This window comes from Triturus cristatus, chromosome 4_2, assembly GCF_964204655.1.
Source record: "Triturus cristatus chromosome 4_2, aTriCri1.1, whole genome shotgun sequence".
Lineage (NCBI taxonomy): Eukaryota > Metazoa > Chordata > Amphibia > Caudata > Salamandridae > Triturus > Triturus cristatus.
In genome coordinates, this window is record NC_140586.1 from 778369697 (window position 1) to 778385421 (window position 15725).

Consider the following 15725-nt stretch of genomic DNA (forward strand, 5'->3'; position numbering starts at 1 on the left):
TCAATATTTTGACAACATAGAACCTCCTTTAGACACACATTTGCACAGAATCCCAATTGTTACTGGAATACATGACTGTTATTCGGTGCACTCTGTGAAGAGGTCAAGGATTGGATGACCATTTTCTTTGAACACTTTTATGATCCCCTGACTTGCCCTGTGAGAAACTCACACTGTCTTCCACTCCAGAGTGCTCAATCGTGGCCTGTTATAAATATCTGGAGGTGACTTCATTTGAAGGATGCACAATACAAGAGTAATATGCTACACAACATGATGAAATAGCTAACACTCTTAGATTGTACACTTAAGTGAGCTTGTGCAACATAAACAGGAACGTAACGTTTTTTACATAAATTGTTCAGAAATCGATCATTATTTGCCAGTAAATTACATAACTATAGGGCCCATAGGGACCCTGTTCAAAGTTCATTTTTAATTGCGCCCAGGTCTGAGACTGTGAAGGACCCAGCCCACTTAAAGCCATGACTGGACGAGAGAACAAGAGGACCCCATGAAATGAAGGGTACAACAGCACTGAGCAAAGCATAAAGAGGGCATCAAAAAGTACTTGAAGAGAGCCCCGAAGGAGAACACAAACAGGAAGCAACAGCAGATCCCATTAGAGGAGAGTTTGAATAAAAAGGGAGGACCAGTTACCTTTCCAAGGCTTCCACTTATGCACAGAGAAGGAAAGATCTATAGGCAACACTTCAATGCACCGCATACCTAGCGCAATCAATGTCAGCACAAGTAGAATTTTGAATAGGGAGAGGGTGGGGGCAACAAATATTTTGCAGGGCACTCAGCTGAGCATACAGTATAGATGGCTCCGAGGCTTATTTTGAGACTCGCTAGAACCAAATTTAGATTATACCCTGGGCACTGTCTTCTCCACCATGTACTCAGGTATGCGCTTGATTTAATTGAATTTCAAAGGCAAACCTAATTATTACACATTACTTTAAAGTGATGTCTTGAGGAAGACTAAAGGACCTATTTATGAAGCTGTTTGTGTTGCTCCTGCACTGTTGCATAGAAACACCATCTCTGTGTGTCTGTGTTTGCAGGCATTGTCACATTAAACTCAGCTCTGTTTAGTGTGCCGGTGCTGGTTGATGTATGGGATAAAGAACCCTCAACTATACATTTTAGAGATATTACAAATATTGAAGTATGTCTGTGGAGTACTATTATATGTTTATGGAACTTGCACAATGGGCATTACAATTGACGACTTATCATCTATTCTTCTCTTTCATGCTCTGGGTAGATCCCAGTCTGCTGATGCTGCTCCTTAATCACTTTGTTAATCCTCCACAAGTCTTCTTGCTTGTCACAACATAGTGGGTGGGATTTTGGATATGAAACAATACAACATTACTGTTACTGTTCCTGTGCTCCACATGTAGAGATCCTAATCTGAGAAGGTTACTAATAGTTTTTCTCACGTGCATGCGATAAGCAGGTTAAGAACTACCATACAACTGTGTGTGTCTACTGAAAGTAAATATGTGCAATTTGTGGTAGGCAGTTACGTACGAGGAGTATTTCAGGTCTGATATAAACATATATCAAAGGCAAGAACAGTTATTACCTGCATAGTACATCATTGGGTTGGGCTAAACATTGCTGGCTCTTCGTCTGAGCATCTAGGCTATGTGGTAACAGAAGATTCATCCTTTGAACAGTAGGACTTATTCAACGATTTGTTAGACTAGGTCAGAAAGAAATATGCCATTCCCACTGCACACGGGGAATCAGTACATATTACCTTTGAGTATGTAGCACATTCTTTTTTAGACCCCTGACTCTTTTTGGAGCACTTCATAACACCTATGTAGCACTGTTATTGAATGGGATGTCACACCATATACCTTATGGGCCTATGTATGAGATACTTAAACACTGCTCACTGAACAAACAGGCTTCTCTTTTGACAGTTATTTGTGTTTTTGGTCCGTCCGAATAGGTTGGTCCTTGAAGGAGTACAACACATGGTTGAGTATATAAATCCAAAAGGTTTGAAAAGAATATGCAAGACATTACTGGCTTTCTACTTATTAATTCACTGTATACAACTTTAGTAGTTGAATTTTAATAACATGAATTAGACAATAATTTCTCTTATTAGAGTGAAATGATAAATGCACTACTACAGTATGATTTTGTAATAGTTTGAACTCAATTGTAGTAATGATGTATTTACTTACTATTCATTTTCTGTGCTATGATTTAATGGAACAATTTCCAAAATGATTCTAAATACAGAAGATGTGATTGGCTATATAAAGTGTGATATTATGTTCTGTTGGTTTGTTTTTGTATGGCACTTGTACATGTCAGTGGTCACTTTCTACCCATAACTGCAGTTATTTCCTGGCTCCAGCTATCTAAATATAACTCCTTTACTTTGGTAATATCCTTTTCTGGACTCTTGAATTTTGTACTGAGCCCCTCGAGATTATTTACCTGGGAAGCAAAAGCCTTGCTGTGGCCACTTTCAGTGCAAAATCACCTGACTTGTAGACGGACCAAAAATAATACTCTGTCTTAATGACCATCATAAAGGAATTGATTCGTGTACCAGATATTCCTGTACACTCACCATTACATCAAAATGGCTCATAACTGCAAATGCTTCCTAGGCTTTTGTGGGCATAGCGGTTGTTACCTTTTCTGTTAGTGGGAATTTTAAGATATGTGTAGTTTGTAGCCGCTATATTCAAAAATACAAACGTAGCTGCTACTTTTGCAGCTTAATATGTGTGCTAGGATTTCTGTATTGTAAAGTAAAATTAATCTGTATTTATTTATCACAGATAAAGTGATCCAACAGAGAAAAGATTTGTTGAAAAATGAAAAAGAATTGGAAAAAATACAACAGAAGAGGCATTTAGACTTTCTTGATATTCTGATTTGTTCCAAGGTATGTCTTCATCCCTCTTTCTAGGGTTCTCTGTTGTGATTTACTGCTTTTACAGGAAAAAGGGCAATGTTTAATTCAAACATTTGAAAAAAGGTTGGCAAGACTCCCACTATATTTGTGGTAAAGCTATGCAATAACTATGTGTATTTTTATTAACACTGTCCATATTTTGTAACAAGGTTTGTCTAGTTCGCCATCAAAATTAATTTGCCAAATTATATAGTCACTATATTACACCATTATATTATTGCAGATTGGCTCATTATTCAAATACTTTTTTCCCTTTTAGTAGCTATTTTTTGTACTTTATCTGATGCTTATCATAGAGTTTCTATAGTATATTTTAAAATTGGTAATTTGAAAAAATGTGGCGTATTATCTAATATAATTTTTTACACTTATGAAAATCATGGAAAAGTCTGATAATGCACAGTTCTGTCCTCACTCTTAATGTGACCCATAAGATTGACCCACATCCCTACATAGGAGACGTATAGATGAATGGCAAATAATTTTCACTTCTCAATTCTATGAAAATTGAAAGTCTATAAAAGTCTCTGTAATCTGAATTTTGAATAAAATAACTCTTTCTCTCACAGTGCCACAAAGTGCCCAGCTAGAGTTATCCCTAAGACACTGCTATTTTATATTATATGCTTTATGGTCACCAACATCTTCGCTACTATAAATTAAGGACTGTATCTATCATTCTCTTTATTTAGATTACTTTGTCTAATTTTTAGGAGTTTTTGAGAAATGGTTAGCCAATATGTTTTCTGTCTCTTATTTCCAAGAGGCACAGATGATTCATTTTTGTTTTGATTGTTTGTTATTTAACCAAACCATAAAACAGCTTATAGATGCTTAGCAAACAGAAAAAAAGCATATAAAATAACAGTACAGATTTTTATATAGCAAGAAAAAAAATCTCAGAAAAAATTCATTCAAAAAGTATATTTTTAGTTTAAAGGTAAATAAAATAAAAGATGGGAGTTTCCTCTAGTGCACTAGAAGAGATCGTGCCCCACACATATTCAGGGTTTGCCACATCCTCCTTTGCCAAAATAATGGGAAGAAAATTAATTTTAGGCCATTATTGGATATCAACATCATGGTTTTGCCACTTCATCTCTTGCAGAAATAATTGAGGGTTTGCAATTGAGGGTCTGTTGTAGTTTTAGAGCCCTAGAATAAATTTGAATATCAGCTTGCTCAGTTAAAAGGATACGAAGCGGGTCATGGTTCATTTTCCAAACAAAAGGAGAGAACTAATTCAGTCTCCCAAAACTGCTTGCAGTCGCTGTTATCATTGTTACTGTTAATCTTTCTACATTCTATCTTCATTGTACTTTTTGCTCATTGTATTTCCTGCTACTTATTATGTGATCTTCTACCCATGTGGCTAGGTCCATGTTATGTAAACACAATAAATAGATAATAAATGAACAATGCTGTTTGAACATACAGTGCTTTTTCTTGACCATCACTCTGTGTTACTACATGCCTCTCCAGCGATCTTAAATCATACTTTTGCATTATTGTACATCTCATGTCAAAAGACGGAATAGTACATTCCCATTTGGAGGCTCTTCAATGTTCTACTTTGATACAGCGATACTTCTAAGTTTTTAGTTTTCACAGTGTATTTCTAAAATTAGTCAAATTAGGTATTTCAAAAGTGTTTTATGTGTCCCAAAAATGGTGGAAGTATAAAATTGCATTTATTTAATAGCATCCTAACACATTTAAGAAACCATCAAATTACACAGTGTAATACATTCAAAAACAGGAAACGTATAGATGCAGCAACGGCTGTTCACATAAACAACTGTATTTAATAAACAACTCTTCTTAGGTAACCTGTAAACTTGGATTGCTATACTGTGGTAATGACTCCTATCATACACACCTCAGTGAGGTAATGCTTCAGAGGATGGCGTATACCCTCATGATGACATAATGTTAGAGTCCTGGCAAAAAGGAGTTTGTCACTACAGAGAAACCTAAATGGAGAAATAAGTTTACAGACAACATTAATTGAAATGACAGATCAAAATCATTATAGAAGTATTGACACCGAGATTACTTTAATATGGGAATGTTTGAATAAATGGTTTAAAGATGTTATAAAGGGATGTTATAAGATGTTATACAAGAGATATGGTTATTTGTCATTCTTTGCCATGTCTGTATCTATAATTAACTGCAGTAGAAACCTTGCGCTGTTATTTTTGCACCTCTACTCACTCTTGAAGATGGTACAGGAACAACATCAATGTTTGAGTAGACATTAAGGAACAAGACTGCGAGAAAGCATGCAGAGTTTGATATTGACCATGGATATACATATATGGACCACAATTGGTTCTATCCCTGACTTAGGAAGGGACCCATTCTATGTACCTCATTGAAAAGCTGTAAAAGTATTCAAACTATAGTTACGGCAAATATTGAACAGACTGCCTGTGACATTATTGAAGCCTGTCACATTATAGTCTCACTAAAAAAAGGGCTTACTCTGCTGAGAAAATATTTAATGTTGCCCCCTCATTGTGACATAAAGAGACTTCTTCTTTATAGACAAGTGAAGGTATACATTGATGAAAAGCAGATCTCCTTTCTCCTTCCTGGCCAAACGTATGCAACCCTAGTTTGTATGACAGCACAGCATGTCATAAAGATCATGTATATTTTCCCATATGTCTTGGAGAGAAAGAATGATGGTTTTTCTTTCTAAGAGCATGTCTACTTTTATAAATGCAACAGTGCCCAATTTAGGCACATTCAAATCGGGCAGACTATAAGAAATAGAAATAAAATATTAAACCAGGTTTATTTTCAAAACATCCTCATAGAAGTAATGAATGACTGATAGAGACTAATGCAAAGAAAATAAACAAAATGTGTTCCTCTGATTTAAAGACTAGATTTGAACAAGTCTATCGTTTTCAGATCTCAAGCGAGCAAAAGATTAATGTTGTTTTTGTCAGCATGAACAAGTATGCAACTATGTGCAGGGCTAGTTTTAAGCATACTTGGATTTTGTACTTGAATATACTCTAGAACTAACCAGAAATTAGCATTTTTGAAATTTTACAATTGTGAAGCAGATGAACAGAAATTTCATTCAGGATCAAAATGCTTTAATCAAGACTTTCCACATATTGCCTATTGTAATCAATGATGTCTCTTTAGTTCTTCTTAATTGGCATATGTGTCACAAGTTTTCTTGATCCTCCATAGAATTGATACGATAATTAAGCTCCTCCATGATTTTTTTAAATATCTCTATTACAATAGGATGAAAATGGCCAACCACTGTCTGATGAAGACCTCCGTGCCGAGGTGGACACATTCATGTTTGAAGGTCATGATACAACAGCTAGTGGGATATCTTGGATTCTTTACTGCATGGGTCAGAACCAAGAACACCAAAAGAAATGCAGGGAAGAGGTTAAGGAAATACTGGGAGACAGGGACACAGTGGAATGGTAAGAGCAGACATCATTTTACATATTAGTTTTCTTTAGACATATTATTTGTATTGTCCACATTATGTACAGCCTGCATGGTAGCTTTGACTTTGCAGAATGCCAACAGTGACACTGTACAGTCAATTGCCGAATTAGTTTTAGTCCAACAACAATCAGGCAGGGTCTGTGGACGAGGGGATGTATGTGTGCATATTCCTGGATATTTATCCATCCTTCGAATGTTTGCCCCCGCAGACTCGTAGAGACTGTGTAATCTAGCCCACCAAGCGACCAGCACCATGTACAACTTGGAGGCTCCCTTTGGCTTATATGGCAAGTTGTGAAGTTGTAGAATATGACCACATTATCAAAACAGCAACCTCACTTATGACACACAAATCTCCATGATTTAGACCATCTGATGTGGGTTATGACCTAAGCAGAATCGATTCCATTGTCTTTAAAAAGTAAGGCCACAGTGTCCCTATCACCAACCTTCTTTAGGCGCCTGCCCCCCCTGCCCCATATTCAACATTTAATCAAAACCTCCCCTTATCCAGGGGATAGGCAATGATGATGGTGGCAGTGAATGCAGTTCACCTTCAGCTAAGAATTTATTGCTTGCAGGTGCACCATTGCTTGAAGTGAGCACATCATGAGTTCAAGGGACTATTAGATAGGGATGTTCAGTGCAAACTTTGACAATCATGTGTCTTAGTTACCAACAGAAAATGGGTTCATCACATACATCATGCATCAAATCCACCTAGATAGCATTGTTGCCTTATATGCTCATGGAATGAAACATGCTACATAAACTGACCAGTATAACGCAGTTAATGTCATATAGTTTATCCTCATGGTGACACAAAACCCTCGGTTTCAGACACATGTATGCATCGATAAGATAGTACGGGTTTCCGTGACCTACATGTAGAGAGGTAGGTAGTGTTTAAGTAGCAGGGGTAGAAGTGCCTCATCATGTGTACTTCAACCTTTCCAGTCATTGGTCCTGTAGGTAATTTTCCTGTCTTTAATTCAGTAATCAGTGAAACTACTCAAGTATTTAGGAAATAACTAATTAATGAAAAGAACTAAGAAATACATGTGCTTAATAAACTATTTATGCAGCACAATAATAGACAATCACACAAACGTAGAGCTGAGAGTGATGAATTAGTCTGTCATCAACATCCTGGGCCATAGACGTAAGTCTTCTTTGAAAATATCGAGATCCCTTCTTGTAGTAGTGCATCCTGACACCTGACAAACAATTAATTCTCAAAATGCCTTATCTTTATGATTACACTTGGTTTCAGTCCTACCGAACGAAAAAGGTCCATTGGTGGACCTGTGACTGTGCTGACCATAGCTTGTAAATCTCCAAGAGAGTTTCCAGCCTCCAGAAGTCATCTCATATGACCTTCTGGCCATAGTTTTGAAGCAGTGACTGCTTTGAAGGAGCCTTTGGATACTTCACACAAACATTTTCTTGGTGTCACTCAAAAAGAGAGATTGAAACTCAAAGCCCAAGTGATATGGAGCTCTCCAACACTTCCTCCAAGATAAAGGCCATGGTGAAAGAGGAGTCACCCAACTCCTATGCACAAGATAAGTAAAGTGGATTTGTAGAAGAAAGGCCCTCAACAGTCACTGTAACCGAATTGCCCATAGTACCCTGACTTCTGCCTATCTTTTATGATTGAGCCATGTTTTTATTCCTCTTCTGCTGTATTTCTTTGTAACACTGGGCCAATCCCTGAATGAATGCCAACAAATCTGAGAAAAAATGGAAAACACATTTAAGTCGATCGCACAGTCCCTAACACGCTGTGCTGGGATCTTAAAAGGGCTCCCACTTGTTCTGGAGTAACAGCAGAGTCTGTATGGATCATTATTGATTATTAAACTCCATGACAGTTGTCAAATCACCATCAAGACATGTAAGCTTGCTTTGTGTGGTGCCCGTTTATGGAAGGGCAGGCAGGTCCCCCGACGAAGAAAAGGATGGCAACATGGACACACAGTTGAGCTGACTTCTCTGATGTGGGTGGCAGTTTGCTACGATTCTAAATGCTCTCCTTGCACCTTGCCCGAAATGTGTGAGGATTTTCCGAGCTGCAGGCGACGTAGAATTGTGCCTCCTGGAGTGCACCCCATGCACTGCAAAGAAAAGATGTTGGTTTGCCGCTTTGTAGGGATTTGGCACAACTACAAGGTCATTTCAAGTTGTATGTTTGTACCTCTTGTGTATTGAGCAATAATCAACATTGCTGATTTATGATTGTGACCAATGTTACAATATATAACATATGGATAGTAATAGATAAAAATGCAGTGTGCTGTTGGAAAGGATTGCGAGAAGCATGTATTGCAGATCTTTAAATAGAGCTCAGTCATTAAATACATTTGTCGCCTTCATAAACATGCATTATTCTTTTACAATCACAATGCTACATGTTTCAGGGAAGATCTTAGCAAGATGACTTACACCACTATGTGTATCAAGGAGTCCCTTCGCCTCTATCCTCCAGTACCCGGAGTGTCTCGAAGTCTCGCCAAGCCAGTAACTTTCTTTGATGGACGAACGTTACCAGAAGGTATGAAACGTTTGCAGTTCATGATATGTTTATGATTAGTAAATAGAAAATACATAAGTAAGACAAGCATTGTGAAAGCCAATAGGTGTGTTGCACACATGCACTGACAAAAGCAACACAAAAAAATTCACGCTGCAGTACAAAACCTTAAGGTATAAGCACTGGCAAAATCAGTAGTTCTGGCCTTGACAAGTCTTCAAATATTTTTGATATTTTAGCTCGCAAACATATACCATTAGAATTGTAACAGCAGAATAAAAGTAGTAATAAATAGTAAAAGTGTAGTTAAGTTAAGTATGTTTGCAAAAAGTACATGAAAAATTACCAATCGCAAGACTAACCCTTTGATATCAAATGAAAGCACAGATTGCCCTACCAGCACTAGCACTGAAATGGAGTAGTTCTTAGGTTGATGTGCACATGTACAAGAGCAAGCACTATCACTCACAGTAAACAGAGCCAAGGATGAAGAGGGTTAACCGAAAGCCCCTCTATGTATTTAATGCATCTGTATGGAATTTATTATGGGTTTGCATCTGTATGCTAGAACTGTCTCGAAGCCAGACCTAAAAATTATTTCTTAATGTGTACAGTGAATAGATGAGACAAATAATTGAATGTGTGATGTTGGAGTGTACCTATTAGATTAAAATCATCTTGCATTCCATTGGAGGCAACAGGATACACCCAAACAGTCTCTATAAAGAGGGGAGACTAAAATGCTTCTGTTGGCTTACCATGATGTGACTGACAATTTCTTAGACGTTAGATAGAATACAATGTATTTGCTATGAATGGTGCAAGTGTTATGTCACATAACCATAAAAACACAGATAGCATAACAACACTCTGTTCCAACTTAGATTCATATATCCTGAAACTTAAGCCCTTTCAAGGATTTCTTTTTAAAATGTTAAGTAGGGGTTGTGGCCAAGATGGCACCGAGTCAAGTCGCTTTCCGGGCCTGTGCCGCAGCATATGCAGCACTGGAGGGCTCCTTGTTCCCTGGAGAGTGGGCGGACGTGGTGAAATTGCAGGAGCAGCCGCCGGAGAGCCGCGGTCAAGTCCTGCGGTCTGTGGCGGGGTGCCGGAGGTGCAGCGGCAGAGCCGCGTGGGCCCAGAGCGAGGCCACGTCTGTGCGAGCGGCGTGGCCTCGGAGGCCTGGTTCCAGGGGGCAGGCCACGCACACGGGGCTCGACTGCATTGCGCCCCCATAGCATAGCATTGGGGCGGACCCTCGGGCACCAGGGGGCAGCTCAACTCGAACGCAGCATTGAGCGGCCCTGAGTGGCCATATACGCTAGCTGATGACAGCGGAGAGGTGCTCCTGAGCAGGTGGGCCCTGTGGACATCCTCGTTGGTGCTTGTTCCTGCAGAGGCCTGGATCCCCCCGAGGGGCCCTTGGGTGAGTGGAGTCCCTTGCTGCGGGGCATACTGGTGGGCAGTTCGGCCTGACTAGCATGCTCCCGGAGCCCATGGAGTGCAGCCTTGCGGGGCCTGTGGAGCTAGCGGCCGTGTTCAGTGGGGTCCTGGTGCCTGCTTGTCCCTTTGCCTGCGAGGGGGAGTTGGGCTCGCTCCCTGGGAGTGGGCGCTCTTCCCCAGTTCTCGTGCCCTGGGTGCGGGGCCAAGATAGCCTGCAGCGTGGGACAGGACGAAGCCTCAAGTCACAGGAGACATCAGTCAGTGGCCTGTGCCCCTTTGCAAGTGCTCCCTTCCCTCCCCCCTGGTTTTCGGCGGGCATTTCGGCCTGGGCTGGGATAGAGCTGTTGCTGGGAGATGTGGGATGGCCCAGTGGAGCAGTGGGCCCCGTCTTCGGCACGATGGGACATGGGTTTTGGGCCATACAGAATGAGTAGCGCTACCGCCCGAAAGAAGGACCCGCACGGCTTGGCCTTGCTGCATGCCGGCTCTGGGGTGCTGGTGGAGCCCCCCCCAGGGAAGAGCTCACGCGGTGGTGAGCTGTGGTGAGTGGCCGCCTAGTGATCTCGTTGAATGGCCTTTGCGCTAGTGGTATCAGCCCACACAACATACGACGTGAAGTCCTAGGTGACTTCCAGGAGGTACTGAAACAAGCTTCCCACCATGGCGGCTGGGTGGCTCAAGAAAGACCGCACGATTAAGGACCTTCTCTCCCGACCCGGGGGGAGTGGATTGGAGGAGGTGGCCATGCCTCCCGGAGAGTCTGGTCACCCGCCCGAGCACACTACGGAGGAACCAGTGACTCGGTCGTTCATGGGGGTCCTGTTCACCTCCCTGAGCGATGAGCTCCACTCCCTCAGAAGCGAATTCGCCCAGGACCGCAAGGAGACACGGCGAGACGTGGGAATGAGTAACGGACCTGGAGGAGAAGGAGGGGAGCAGAGAGGAAGAAGTAGAAACTCTTCAGCAAGAACTCATCCGACTCTGGGAGCAGCATATACACATACAGGCACACCTGAAGGACTTAAAAAATCGCTTCAGGAGAAACAATGTGCCAATTAGGGGGATGGCATCCAGGGCACAAGGAGATGACATTTTTGGTTATGCCTGTGAGCTCTTTCACCACATCCTGGGGGGCCCTCCGCAGTCCCTGATCCAACTGGACAGAGCACACAGGGTGGGCCTCCCCAGGCGGAACGCTTCCTCCCCACCGGACATATTGGTTTGTGTGCATGACTTTCAGGTGAACGAGGAGATCCTTAGGACGGCATGCAGTTCCCACCCCATTGCCTTCCGGGGCCATTCCCCTGCACTCTTTCAAGACCTTGTGGCCATCACCCTGCAGAAGCACCAGTCATTCCGCCCGGTGACGACACACCTCCAAGGTCTTGGCATCTCCTACTCGTGGGGTCACCTCTTCCGCTTAATTTTTTTATGTGGGATGGAAAGCTCCACCAGCTACGTTCCCTGGCGGAGACCTGCTGCCTGCTAGGGATAGCACATCCAGAAGAGCAGAGTCCGGAGGGCATGCTGCCGCGGTCTCAAACAACGAAAAAGAGTGGCTGGCAGAGAGTGAGGCGCTGCCGGACCCCAACCAAACCGCACCCTGATGAGATAGCTAAGGGTCGGCAGGCGGCCCTTGATGCGGTCCCTTCCACTTTGGCCAAAACTGTTGCCCCCCAAATTGGGTCCTGGGTTTTTAGGTCTTGCTGAGTCAGCGCGCATGCGCTGCTCTGATAGACATTTTGTAGGTGAGTTTTCAAAGTGCTGCTGGCTGGCCTAGCGCTTGCTTTCATGCGAGCATGCACGCGCGAACCGCCAGCCTTCAGCAGCACTTTGAAAACTCGCTCCGCCTCTCCACAATCATTGCTGCGCGATGATGTGCTCAACCAATGGTTTCTCCGCCCCTCCCCCGCTGCTGCGCGCGCATCCCTAGCGTGCTTTAGCGCGTCATCGCGATCACTTTCGCTTTCAGAGCGATCGCGATGACTTTCGCTTTTACGGCCACGCAGCGTTACTTTTACTGCCGCACGGCCAATGCTTGTTTAAAAATGTTCATCCGTGTGAAAGGTATTTCTCAAATCGAGTAAAAAAAAATGGTGCTTTCCTGCAAACTGAGGTCTGAACGACTACTCTCATTGGATGATCTAACCATGCCCCTAGGAATGTAAACAAAAACTTAATATTCTAGACCGCTAAATATCCATCTGTTGAGGTGATGTATTGTCAAAAACGACACAACCTTTCTAGGACAGGTTGTTGATGCTTTTAATAACGGTTTCACCCCTGACTTTGTTTTGCTAATAATTCACAAATAGGCAGCAACTCCGGGACTTGTGAGAGCTTCCGTGGTTTCAAAACTATCTTCCACCTTGCTTAAAAAGGCAAGAGTTTAATCTATAGAAAGTATTTATCTTTCATCATCGGGTTGCAGATTTGGGTATGATACTGCTACTTGTGAACAGCAAACGTTCCATTTTTTATGGCAATTCAATCTCAGTTGTTTACAGCAGATGCATAGAGGTTGGTTGGTAGGTCTTACATGTTACGTGAATTATGTTACAGGTCTGCAAACCTATCATGGAGTGAGGAATGTTGGCTCCTACTTCTAAATACACGCCACTATCATTAGGTGTGAAAAATTGATCCCCCTAGTAATTAATTGGCTCAATCCAGCACACTCAAATATCCCAGCCATGGCGTTTGGGAGAGGTGCGCTGACATTCAGTTGTCACCACACTAATGTGTAAAACTTTCCATTAAGCTATCACACATCTTAACCTCTAGTGACAACTGCTATGTATATCAACAATAGCATGGTAGCTTTCAACATAGAAAGGACAAACAACTAAACTGATCTTATGAACAACAAAACAAAGGAACTTGTCCGTGAAGTTGTTTTGGCTTAGGCAGTGTTGTTTTAAAGGTGTGTTTTTCATTTGTGAACAACAGGCTTTCCAAGATACTATGATTCTAAATTGTAGTTTCTGTTATAGAAGTTTTAGCCTTCCTTCATAAACCCTGATTGGTGTGTTAAAGAAAGAAAAAAATGAAATGGAAAAAAATCTCGCGGTCTGATTACAGGCTAGGGGATAAATTCTGATGCCTGTGGGAAAAAAACAAACGTTTGTGCAGGTATCATACTTTTGCGCTTGGTGATACTTAGCACCCCTCAAATGACCCCCCCAACCCACACAGCTACTCATCGTCACCATTCACCCACCACAACCACTGTTTACCCGACAGATTTCGGCAGGTCAAACCTGCTGAAATTTATGACGGGGAAAAGGCCCTGATAACAAGCATTGGCATAACCAATAGGTCTCGCTTTTGGGACCTTATAAGTATTTAAGTTATGCAGCACAATATCCTTGGTGCAACAACATTAACTGTTGCATGGCTAAACACTTATAAGGTCCCAAAGGCGAGACCTATTGGCTATGCCAATGCTTGTTTCTTCATGATATCTACACCTAGAGCAGGACGGCGGGAGGAGGGAGTTGTGCCTTTGACCACATGCCAACCCCCATCGGATTCACCATGTAGTGTCGTCATACCACAGGACTAGATACTTGTTCATCTTTCCAAGTTTTTTCATTGTTGTTGTCGGGGTTCTTTAAGCTGGGGATTTTGTTGGAGTCCACACTCACCTATACAGGGGCTATTCTATTTGCACACACTGGAGGGATTCTTCTAGGTGGACGGTACTTGCAGAGCATGGAGAGCGCAGTGGGCACCCAAAGTCAGGTAGGGTCGCAGTTACTTCACCCCATACATGACTAGCCGGGACAACCGTATTCTGTCGCTTAATGTCAGAGGGCTCAACAATACGATTAAGCAGTGGGCCATTCTTAACTCCCTAGAGTCTTTACGGGCAGATATTGGCCTTTTACAAGAGACTCATCTCCTTGCCGAAGACTGTCATAGGCTGAAGTCTAGGGCCTTCCCACAGCAATTCTTTTCATCAAGCCCTACCTAGTCAGCAGGAGTGGCGATTCTGGTGAGCATCTCTTTCTCTGGGGCAATTGACCAGCATATTAGCAAAATCAGGGGGCGCCTACTAGTGTATAGGTTTACCATTGCAAAACAGGTCACTTGTGATCGGCTCCTTATATGCCCCTAATGAGAAACAGGAAGAATTCCTACATGGATCACTGGATAGTGCACTTGGTTCAGGGGATCAACTGGTGTTAGTAGGGGGGGATCTCAACATGGTTTTTGATAATTCACGGGACGGATCAGCGTTGAGGTATGGACAGTCGGGGCGCTATCGGCGGCTGGCATGGTATGTCTGGAGCAACTACGGGTGGTGGATTTGTGAAGGGCCAAACACCCCCAATCAATAGCATTCTCTTACTACTCTCATACACACAAAACGTACGCCAGGTTGGATCCCTTCTTAGGCACTAGGGAGCTTCTTTCACTCACTAAGGAGGTTGAGGTATACCCGACTGTCCTGTCAGACCATGGGGCGGTGTTGATAACTCTTTCCATGCCGCCGAACAAACGCCCCCCCCAGATCCTGGTGACTCCGGGCCTCCTTACTGCATCGCACGGAGGTTAAAAAGCAAATCCAGCACGCCCTTGATGACTTCCTCCACCACAATGCTACTCCTGAGACGTTGCTGGCCATTTTGTGGGGCGCACTCAAAGCCGTCATCAGAGGGGAATTTATAGCCATATCCTCCGCAGATAATCAAATGCGCAAGGCTAAGAGGGAGGACCTCACTGGACGTGTGAAGGAACCGGAACGCATACATCAGCGGACGGGGCCCTGAGATTGTGGCGCCAAATGTCTAGCGCCCGTGCTCAACTTGCGCCATTGGACCTGGTCAGGGCGGAATACTCCGCCCTTCGCCTGCGTCATTCCTACTACACGGGGTGCGACAAATGCGGGAGGCACTAAGCCACTACCCTGTGTGCCAAACGCAACGAGCAAGGCATCTCTGAGATGCTCTCACCTACAGGGACCTTGCTCACAGAGGGCCCGGACATAGCAAACACCTTCAAAACTTTTTATGAGTGCCTGTACGATAGCCAGCAGCTTGATTTAGAAGCTGGTTCTGGCTATCTGAAGGGGGCCAAGACCTCGGCTCTTTCCTCGGATCAGGTCGCAATCCTAGACGAGGACATTCGCATAGAAGAGGTAATATCGGCGATAGCGCGCCTCAAGCTGGGCAAGTCCCCAGGTCCTGACGTGCTGTCAGCAGTCTTTTACAAATCTTTCTGCCTCACATCGGCCCCTATACTTACAAAATTATTCAACTCCTTCTCTGACTGTGGGTCCATTCCTCCTGAAATGTT

The 15725-nt window shown here is 42.9% G+C and overlaps 1 protein-coding gene across 1 annotated transcript in view; it reads left to right on the forward strand.

Annotated features, from left to right (window-relative positions):
* Positions 1–15725, forward strand: part of LOC146835026 (cytochrome P450 4B1-like) — a 253521-nt gene that overhangs the window by 186780 nt on the left and 51016 nt on the right. The window contains exons 7-9 of the mRNA XM_085602688.1: positions 2823–2929; positions 6230–6420; positions 8869–9002. Coding sequence (XP_085458814.1) covers positions 2823–2929; positions 6230–6420; positions 8869–9002 — 432 coding nt within the window. The remainder of the gene's footprint in view (positions 1–2822; positions 2930–6229; positions 6421–8868; positions 9003–15725) is intronic.